The following is a 10,996-nucleotide window of genomic DNA, read 5'->3' on the forward strand; positions in this document are numbered from 1 at the left end:
ACGTGTCCTTTATAATAAATTCCATTTTTTCCAAATGTGACAGGAATCTTTTAATGGCCACGGTTCAAATAAGTTAAGTTTGTTTATTGGGGCTTTAACCTTCTGGTCGCTCGCCCGCGGTTCAAGTAAGTGGTATCAGATCTTGTAGCCGAATATTGATTTTCTCATCATCCATATATATGAGAATCAACCACGTGTTACAAGTTACAAAATGACTGGTTTCGCCTAGGCTAACTTGTTGAATAACATAAGTACTGAATGCCTGACAAGGTAGAACTCGTTAAAGGCGAAGTTCGTAAGCATAACCTCTATTTTCACCTTCAGCAAATATTTCCCATCATGAAATTCAGTTATGCAAAAATTCCGGAAGTCAATAGCCTCCACGTTTGGATGGAGCACCACTTCTTGCTTCTGCGATTCAATCATCCGACGGATCACCCCAGCAAGAATTAAAGTAACAGTTTCTTTTGTTCTTCCGACGAGTCACACAATATGAAAGGAAGTGTGTTATCAGACTCGGCATACTGAGTAGATATCGTGACCGATGTCTTCGGTGGTTCGAAATAGCAATCTTCCTCACCATTCTCCCATTAATTTGTTGAAACCAAACAAGATACAATTTTTTTACGAGTTACCGAAAAACATGTTGCTTCTTAAATTTATTTTTGAAAAATTTCGGGGGGGGGGCTTTAGCCCCCTAGCCCCCCCTCTGGCTACGTGCCTGAAGGAGGATCTTAATTATAGCATTGTCACTTTCAACCATGTGTTTTAAGTTGTTCGAAATGAATGGTTTCATCTGGGCTAATTTGTTGAGCGCTAAATGCCTGACATGGTAGAACTCGCTTCCGAAAGTCCAACCTCCATTTACACCTTCAGGAGATGTTCCACATTATGAATACTCGGTCCTAAGCGAATCATCAATAATTTTATAATCACCGTATTTGGCTGGAGCACCACTTCTTGCTTCTCGACAGATTACTACAGCAACAATTATAGTAACAGTTTCTTTTATTCTTTAGGCAAGACACACAATATAAAAGTTACTATTTTTATCGTTCGCGTCGCACTGGCTCGAGCAAAAGCATAAAGTGACTGAATTTCGTGACCATTGCCTTTGGTGGTTAGAAATAGCCTTCTTCAACTTTTTCTCAAAGATTTGTTCAAACCAAATGAGCAACAAATTTTGTTAAACATCGCCGGTTTTTGAAATTCATTTTTGAAAAATTTCGGGAGGGGCTTTAGCCCCCTAGCCCCCCCCTCTGGCTACGTGCCTGGTATCAACGGATATATACAACAAATCGAATGTCTCGTCGTTCCTCGGGTTGTTAACATTCTTCCAGCAAGCAAGCTCAACGTATCCGATTGGATTATTCCGGATGGAGTTTTGTTAGCAGATCCAAACTTTTACAGGCCCCAGCGCATCGATCTCCTAATTGGTGCACAACTGTTTTTCCACATACTGAGGACTGGGCAAATACAGCTCGGCGATAAATTACCGGTCCTTCAAGAGACGACACTTGGATGGGTAGTTTCGGGTGCTGTTACCGGACGTTCACCATACCGTCAATACAAAGGCTGCCACAAAGCGCTTTCCGATCCTGATCATCAACTCGAACAGTTAATCCAACGTTTCTGGGAGTTGGAAGAAATTCCACTATCAACGAAGCTGTCGAGTGAAGAGGAGTTATGTGAACAACATTACCAACAAACAACGACCCGGGACATCTCCGGCCGATATGTGGTCAGATTACCCTTCCGTAACACACCTGACAAGCTTGGCGACTCACGCCAGCAGGCGCTCCAAAGGTTTGGACACCTTGAAAGACGCCTGGCAACCAATTCGAAGCTGAAAGAACAATATGATTTCTTTATGGAGGAATACATACGGCTCAACCACTGTAAGGAAACGCCTGAGTCAGAGGTGAGTAGCAGCCCAAACTTCTATTTACCTCACCACGCCATTCTGAAACCTACTTCTTCTTCTACCAAACTACGAACGGTTTTCGACGCATCGGCGAAATCGTCTTCTGGCGTGTCGCTAAACGATCTGCTTATGATCGGACCGGCTGTGCAAGATTCGTTGCTGAACATCGTGATGCGGTTCCGGATCCACCGATACGTCTTCTCAAGCGACATATCCAAAATGTATCGCCAAATCAGGATTCATGACGACGACAAGAAATTCCAGAGAATCATTTGGCGAAAGCATCCTACGGATTCACTGTGACATATGGTACAGCGTCAGCACCCTTTGCTGCCACACGCACTCTGAATCAATTAGCTGCTAACGAGGGATTTCCACTGGCTGCTGCGATTGTGGTCAAAGATTTTTACGTGGATGATGTTTTGTCCGGAGGCGATTCAGTGAACGAAATTCAAACTGCTGCTGAGCAATTGACACAACTATTAGACAGCGGCGGCTTCCAGCTACACAAGTGGTGCTCTAATTCAGCTGAGTTTTTGGAATCAATTCCCGACGAGCTACGAGAGAAGCAATCAACTTTGGAAATGAGTGGAGCAAATGACGTTATCAAAACACTAGGGCTGCTTTGGAATCCGTCGTCGTACGAATTAGCTTTCAGGATAAACCCGATTCAAGCGCAAACTGCGATAACAAAGCGACATATTCTGTCAGAGATGTCAAAAATTTATGATCCTCTCGGGCTGCTTGCACCGGCCACGTTAGTTTCCAAACTTCTCATGCGTGAACTGTGGAAATTAAAAATCGACTGGGATGAAGAAGTACCAATAGAACAACGAAACAATTGGGTTAATTTCATCACGAGTCTTATTGCAACTGCTGGAATGACTATCAATCGTTACGTGCTGACGGACAACAGAATCGCTATCGAACTTCACGCTTACTCCGATGCGTCCTTGGCAGCCTACGGTACGTGTGTGTATATACGTTCAATTTGTTCAAACGGCAACGCAGAAGTGCATTTACTGACGAGCAAATCTAAGGTAGCTCCTAATCAGACGATTCCCCGCTTGGAGTTATGCGCATTCCTGCTGATGTCTCGTTTAGTGAAGGTAGTCACATCGGCACTTAAACTGGATTTCAACAACATCGTTCTGTGGACGGATTCCCAAATCGTCCTTTGTTGGCTAAAAAAATCACCACACGAACTCAATACTTTTGTTGCCAACCGCGTAGCTAAAATACAACGATCTACAAAGGGTTATGAATTCAAGTATATACGGTCAGCTTTGAATCCTGCGGATATGGTGTCGAGAGGTGTCCTACCGGGAGAACTAATGCACAATGATGTCTGGTGGCATGATCCATCATTTTCGCGTACCGCTACCTACAAAGAGTTTGTGTTTACTGAAGAAATCTGATACCAGATGTTAAAACAATTGCGCTTCCAGTCAGTTGTCAATCGATTGACTTTCCGGTTCTGGAAAGGTACAGTTCATTTCGTAAACTGAGGAGAGTGATGGCATACGTAGCACGATTCATTAGAAAAACGAAGGGAATACGAACAGCGAATGACAATGAAGTATTTCCTACGGTTGAAGAATATCAAGTAAGTCTTGACATGATCGTCAGCCTGGTTCAGCGACAATATTACCCTGAGGATATCAAGCAGATACAGAGGTACAACACTACGCAGAATATGGACCACAAATATGTAGGAGATTTGCGCTCGCTGAATCCCATATACGAATCCGGAATACTACATGTAGGCGGCAGAATCAAGCACGCGAATCTAACCTTTGGACAGCGTCATCCGATTATACTTCCACCGAAGCATCATGTGACAAAGATCATCATTAACGATTTCCATGAAACGTACCTGCACATTGGACCCAGCGGTTTGTTATCGGCGCTTCGACAGCGATTTTGGATCGTCGATGGACGGAATGTGATCCAGAAGAATCTCAAAAGGTGCATTCGCTGCTTCAAAACAAATCCCCCGGAAATCAAGCGTTACATGGGAGACTTACCAAAATTTCGTGTGACACAATCAGACGTTTTCTCGAGAGTTGGTGTCGACTACGGTGGGCCTTTTCACGTCAAAACAGGCAACCCACGTTAACCGGTGTATCTGAAAACTTATATTGCATTGTTTATTTGCATGGTTACAAAGGCGGTCCATATCGAGTTGGCAGTGGACCTATCAACTCAAGCTTTCATCAACGTGCTGAAGCGTTTCGTGGCCAGACGTGGAGTCCCTACCCAAATACACTCCGATAACGCCACAAACTTCATCGGGGCTGCATGAACTATACGTCTTGTTCAATCAACGGGATATGAAGCAGGCGCTCAGTGACTACTGTCTACCTCAAGAAATAAAATGGCACTTTATTCCGGCGCGGTCTCCCGAGTTCGGTGGCGTTTGGGAAGCTGGTATCAAATCAACCAAGCGTCACATAAAACGAGTTGTCGGCGATGGAAGGTTTACCTACGATGAGTGGAACACCTTGGTTACCCAGATTGAAGCCATCCTCAATTCGAGCCCGTTTGTTCCTCAATCAGCTGACCCTAATGACCTGAAGGCGATAACACCTGGGCATATTCTCATAGGCCGAGAGCTAACTGCCATACGTGAGCCTGAATCAGACGTCGTCAAGCTAAGTACACTGTCCAGATATCAAATCATTCAGAAGATGCGAAGCGAATTTTGGAAGAGGTGGTCACGAGACTATCTTCAGGAGCTACAACGCAGACCGAAGCACAATCGCAAATACACCGAAGTAAGAATCGGAGATCTCGTCGTTTTGAAGGAGGAGAATACGCCACCCCAACAATGGCGTTTAGGCAGGGTGGTTAATGTCCATCCAGGTTCTGATGGGATAATCAGGGCGGTGATGGTAAAGACCAACAGCGGTGTTTTCAGTCGAACCACGGCGAAGTTAGCAGTTCTGCCTCTGGATGCTTGAGTTCCTCCGCAACCGCAACGCGGGGGAGGATGTTCGGATGTAACGGTTATTTCAAAATCCTATTATTACCCTATCTTGTATATTTTTGATAACATATGTATTTTTATATCATTTGGCAACCCTGTAACAAAAAGGGATTCGCACGCCTTTCGTCGCGAAATTAACACGCAATAATCAAACCAAAATAAACACGTTTCTTTTCTCCAATTAATTTACAGTCCATTAAACGAATTCCATTCCGAAACCGTACACTCTACAAAGTGGCGTTTTCAGAATTTTGACATTCTGCTTGGTTACTAAGATATAGCGAGAAATGTGCTGAGAAATTTTTAATTTTTTGTTTAAAATAACTGTGTCTGGGGATTGGCTCAAATAATATTAATATATAAGATGTTTTTATGTGTAAAACTATCTGAGAAACGCAATGGCATAATCATTTTCAAAACAAAAATATACGAATTGTGAGAAAAATGCAGTTTAAGTTTCAAACTGGAAATATATTATATTTGGCAACACTGTAACCAAAAATAAATATTTTTCCCAGATTCCCTGATTCATTTCCTTCAAAATGCATCCCACTGATTGTTGACAGACCAAATGAAGCCAAAAATATGAATAAAAGTTCAAAATTGATGATTTTTTTCTATGGAAAATTTTCCATGCACGATTATGACACGTCATGCAAATTTTGTCATCAATCCACACCTATGACATGTGTGAGTGCGAGTTTTGTTTACATTAATAGTAAAAACTCGCAACATAGTCAACCGATCTCCGTAATATTTGAGAGATTAATACAGAATAGATAGAAGCATCAATTGTCTTCTTTAAAGTGTTATACCATTTATAAGTTTCAAGATATTGAATCGTTTTTCTCGAAATTTGGTAAATGGCGCTTGTCATAAGATAGCACAACAGCGACGATATCTGAACCGTACAAGCACTATCATAATCAGAATCACTGCCCGCTGCAATTGGCCTTAAGAAAACCTTGCTGAGGAGGGTGACGTTTCCCGTCTCGTCTGTAATTGTAGTGACTGATTCCGATGGGGAGCCCTTCCCAGCTCTACAGCTCCAGTAAGACAACTCTCGAAAAAATGTAGTGATCATATAAATATATAGAAAAATCACCAAAATAGACTTTGCCACATTTCGGAAATATTTGGCATTTATTTATTAAAAATTACTTTAAAACTCTAGCAAAGTTTGATAGATGGGATGAACGCGTTTATTTTGTCTAAATCTCGTAAAATTTAAGACGAAACTGTTTTGGCAACAAGCTTTTAACGCTTTAAAGATTGAAATTCTATTGATTGGACAGAAATTCGCTAAAATTTAAACCGATTATGCAGAGATGCCGCTGCGTTGATCATGTTGTTAGTTTCTAGCGCTGAAACACTTTACGCTTTCATTTCGAACACCAACCGTGCTGCAATTGAAGAGACTCGATGTGTTTTCCGCCCTCATTCATTATCGAACCGAGGACCACACAAGCTCGCTCGGATATGTGCAAACCAGCCAAGGACCGTAATTGATTTTTAATCCCCAGTCTACGAGGAAGTTTGTCCTGATCCTGAATTGGTGATGATGATGATGATGATGATGATAAAGATAATACAGGATATGATGGAGGAGATCATGAGATGAGTTTTTTTCTTTCTTTCTTTCTATGTACCTCGTCAGTTGAGCCGACTTGTTTGTCACGTACTTGTATCGAACTCGAAACCATTCCACCTTCATCCCATCCGTGGGAGCACGTCGCGGAAAAAGCTGCCCGAAGATTATCTTCTACGACGGGAAACGACGGGTGGATTTGAGCTAAGTGAACTTGGCTCATTTTTTCCCCCACCGAATGGCAAAAGTACGTGCCTACGACACACTTAGGAAACTTGCGGCATTTTATGGGGGAAATTTAGGTTATTATCGTCGCTTATATTTATACAAAAATAGTATCATCAATACTTGACAGGCGGTAAGGCCGACGTGATGAATTAGGTTTAATAAGGAAAACACAAAGTACCAAGGATAGGCATTGAATATCAAAAAGGAAATATAGAGTTTAGCAAGGCAGAATAACGAGATTACCGATGGTATCAAACTGGTTCGATACATTGAACCAAATCACTCGAAATTACGTCGTTGTATCCGTCGACCGAAATTGGCCCCGGTGGGCGGTGTAACAATTTGACGCAAAAGTGCTCGTCAAAATTGGTCCGTCCCGAGCCCGGTAGGTACCTACTTTCAAAGTGCGCCACAAGAACGAAGCTACTCGTTATTTGACCGCCGCCACGATGGCCCTTCATCAACCGAGAGCATCAAAGGTGGCCAGGCGATTTCATCCAAGTGCAAGATTTATGGCCCCACTCCGGTTATATAGGAACGCATATTCCATAGCTGCTGCGAAGCAACACTGCTGGTCGACTGTCAACACTCGGTCGGCTGGCCAACTAGGATCCGTCCCGGTGCAATCATGATTATAGAACGTAATACTACACGAGCCTGCACCACATTCTTTCGTAAGGTACGGTTTGTTTGCCTAGAGGGGCTTGAACAGGCGCTCAGTTTAGTACCCTACGGGGAGGCGTAAAATAATTGCGGCACAATAGCGGGGCACGGTGACGCGTGTTGTTGTTTTTTCCGGGACTGACCATCTCATTCTCTAAACTGGCCCTTGGGGAAGCTGCTGGTCACTGGGTCGCATTTTATGTATCGTTGGGTAAGTACGTTAGAAAGATCGGTCTCTCCGGGGAGATAAGGCAGTAACTAATTTTCGGCCATAAGTATTTCTTGGATGGGGCGAGGTTGAAGAAAACGAAATTTCTTTGAAGACGGTTACAACGAATAAAAAAGGACAGCGATCCGAGTTTTTACAACCAAACCACAATTGAATTATTTATCAGAAATTAAAGCGTGTTCAATTTAAAACAATATGTAGCTGTTAAGCTGGCAGTTACGGTTATTGTTGAAAGCATCATAATTAAATAATTTTCACATGCCATTTTCTATTAACGGCACGTGATCCCCCTGTGCAATGCTTGTGATGTGGAAAGTAGATCAGGGCGATTCAACGCTTTAAAGTGTCAATTTTCCTGCAATTAATTCTAACGTTAAAAGTTAAATGAATTGACTCGCCTACTATTCGGTACCGAAAATAATTTCTTAAAGCGCGTGACTGAATCGGACGCAGTCCTAAAAAACTTCTGCAAGCAGCATGAATCACCCTAACGCGAGTGAGCACATTTATTGCGGAATAATAGTTTTGAATAAATAAAATACCACAATTTTCATTCTTTAGGTTTATTGTGTGGTTTGGCAATCGCTACTCTTTAATTATGCAAGCTCGAATAGACTGGAATTTTTAACGCGTAGCTGGAAAGGTCATTTTGCGCTGGTTGTTGTATCAATGAAGCTTGTTGGAAAATTGAAAGTTGATTAAATCGAAAAGTGTCGGTGTTTAGTTTGAAAAACACCAGTTTCATATAATACTGATAAGCGGCAAATAAATGGTCAAAGCCTGCGTCATCTGCTGTTGCATGGAGGTCTGCCGCGCTGCCTTCACTCACGTTTTCTTCCATGTCCATGCCTTGGAGCCGAAGGTCGCATGTTTGCCTGCTGTTTATACTTGCGAGTCACGATAGTTGGCCTTATTCTGCGCGGAGTGTGACGACTAATCTCACCTCACCTACCTACGTGACTTTTCTCACCCAATTCTGAAGAGTCACTTCGGGTGACGTGAGACGCCCATTTAACCGTAATGGGGAATCTCACCTCACTCGAGTCGACTCTCAGAATCGGGTGAGAACAGTCACGTAAAGTGAGGTGAGATTAGTCGTCTCACGTTACACGCCGCGCAGAATAGGGCCGAGTATACCCGGCTTTGACGTTAGGTATTTTGCTGGCGGATATTGGTCTTGAGGTACTGGGTGCGGTCGTGATTAAATGGACTTTCTTCGTAATCGTTGTCTGAGTAACTGTTTGTGACGTAGCAAAAATCCAAGTTCTGTAAGTTAGATATTTTGCCCTTATTCGAAAGTCGATACATTATATTTAAGAAAAATAAAGGTTGCATACTCATGGGCGTTTGGCTCTGATTCCAAAAAAACAAGAGTTCCGACCTTCCTTAAACTTTTTTCTTTTGGCTCTTTTTCCCTTTTACTTTTTTCTCTATTTCCCTTGTAACAATTTCCCTTATTCCCTTATCACTTTTTCCCTTTTTCCTTTTTTCCATTTTTCCTTTTGATCTTTCCAATTGAATTGAAAAATTCGAAAATTGAAAAATAGGAAAATCGAAAAATCGAAAAATAATTTTCTAATACTTCAATTTTAAATTTTAGAATTTTCGGATATTCGAATTTTCAATCTTAGATTTTCGAATTTGCGAATCCTCAAATTTTTGAAGTTTTCCATTTTTGAATTCTCGAATTTTTCAATTTGCGAATTTTCAAATATTCGAATTTTCAAGTTTTTGAATTTTCGAATCTTCAAATGTCAAAATTTTTGAATTTCCGTATTTTAGGATTTTCAAATTACCGAATTTTCGAATAATGTAATTCTCGAATTTTCGAATTCTCGCATTCTCGAATTTTCGAATTTTCGTATTTTCGAATTCTCAAATTTTCGAATTTTCGAATTTTCAAATTTTCAAATTTTCAAATTTTCAAATTTTCAAATTTTCAAATTTTCAAATTTTCAAATTTTCAAATTTTCAAATTTTCAAATTTTCAAATTTTCAAATTTTCAAATTTTCAAATTTTCAAATTTTCAAATTTTCAAATTTTCAAATTTTCAAATTTTCAAATTTTCAAATTTTCAAATTTTCAAATTTTCAAATTTTCAAATTTTCAAATTTTCAAATTTTCAAATTTTCAAATTTTCAAATTTTCAAATTTTCAAATTTTCAAATTTTCAAATTTTCAAATTTTCAAATTTTCAAATTTTAAAATTTTCAAATTTTCAAATTTTCAAATTTTCAAATTTTCAAATTTTCAAATTTTCAGATTTTCAAATTTTCAAATTTTCAAATTTTCAAATTTTCGAATTTTCAAATTTTCAAATTTTCAAATTTTCAAATTTTCTAATTTTCTAATTTTCAAATTTTCAAATTTTCAAATTTTCAAATTTTCAAATTTTCAAATTTTCAAATTTTCAAATTTTCAAATTTTCAAATTTTCAAATTTTCGAATTTTTGAATTTTCGAATTTTCGAATTTTCGAATTTTCGAATTTTCGAATTTTCGAATTTTCGAATTTTCAAATTTTCGAATTTTCGAATTTTCGAATTTTCGAATTTTCGAATTTTCGAATTTTCGAATTTTCGAATTTTCGAATTTTCGAATTTTCGAATTTTCGAATTTTCGAATTTTCGAATTTTCGAATTTTCGAATTTTCGAATTTTCGAATTTTCGAATTTTCGAATTTTCGAATTTTCGAATTTTCGAATTTTCGAATTTTCGAATTTTCGAATTTTCGAATTTTCGAATTTTCGAATTTTCGAATTTTCGAATTTTCGAATTTTCGAATTTTCGAATTTCGAATTTTCGAATTTTCGAATTTTCGAATTTTCGAATTTTCGAATTTTCGAATTTCGAATTTTCGAATTTTCGAATTTTCGAATTTTCGAATTTCGAATTTTCGAATTTTCGAATTTTTCAATTTTCGAATTTTCGAATTTTCGAATTTTCGAATTTTCGAATTTTCGAATTTTCGAATTCTCGAATTTTCGAATTTTCGAATTTTCCCTTTTCCCTTTTCCCTTTTCCCTTTTCCCTTTTCCCTTTTCCCTTTTCCCTTTTCCCTTTTCCCTTTTCCCTTTTCCCTTTTCCCTTTTCCCTTTTCCCTTTTCCCTTTTCCCTTTTCCCTTTTCCCTTTTCCCTTTTCCCTTTTCCCTTTTCCCTTTTCCCTTTTCCCTTTTCCCTTTCCCTTTTCCCTTTTCCCTTTTCCCTTTTCCTTTTCCCTTTTCCCTTTTCCCTTTTCCCTTTTCCCTTTTCCCTTTTCCCTTTTTCCCTTTTCCCTTTTCCTTTTCCCTTTTCCCTTTTCCCTTTTCCCTTTTCCCTTTTCTTCCCTTTTCCCTTTTCCCTTTTTCCCTTTTCCCTTTTCCCTTTTCCCTTTTA

General features: G+C 39.5%; 2 protein-coding genes across 2 annotated transcripts; both read left to right on the forward strand.

Annotated features, from left to right (window-relative positions):
• Positions 1-1,340: 1,340 nt before the first annotated feature.
• LOC131696164 (uncharacterized) lies at positions 1,341-3,342 on the forward strand (the record flags this gene model as incomplete). Its single annotated transcript, XM_058984705.1, has 2 exons — positions 1,341-2,129; positions 2,189-3,342. Coding segments are annotated over 2 exons (1,943 nt in total), but the record flags the coding sequence as incomplete, so codon positions are not given.
• A 98-nt stretch (positions 3,343-3,440) lies between these two features.
• On the forward strand, positions 3,441-4,043 carry LOC131696166 (uncharacterized). The gene has a single exon (XM_058984706.1). The coding sequence runs from the start codon at positions 3,441-3,443 to the stop codon at positions 4,041-4,043; it is 603 nt and encodes a 200-aa protein (XP_058840689.1).
• The last annotated feature ends 6,953 nt before the right edge of the window (positions 4,044-10,996 follow it).

This window comes from Topomyia yanbarensis, unplaced genomic scaffold, assembly GCF_030247195.1.
Source record: "Topomyia yanbarensis strain Yona2022 unplaced genomic scaffold, ASM3024719v1 HiC_scaffold_810, whole genome shotgun sequence".
In the NCBI taxonomy this organism is placed as follows: domain Eukaryota; kingdom Metazoa; phylum Arthropoda; class Insecta; order Diptera; family Culicidae; genus Topomyia; species Topomyia yanbarensis.

Coding starts and splice junctions, on each gene's coding strand:
- LOC131696166 (XM_058984706.1), top strand. CDS start 3,441: ATGGCATACGTAGCACGATTCATTAGAAAAACGAAGGGAATACGAACA.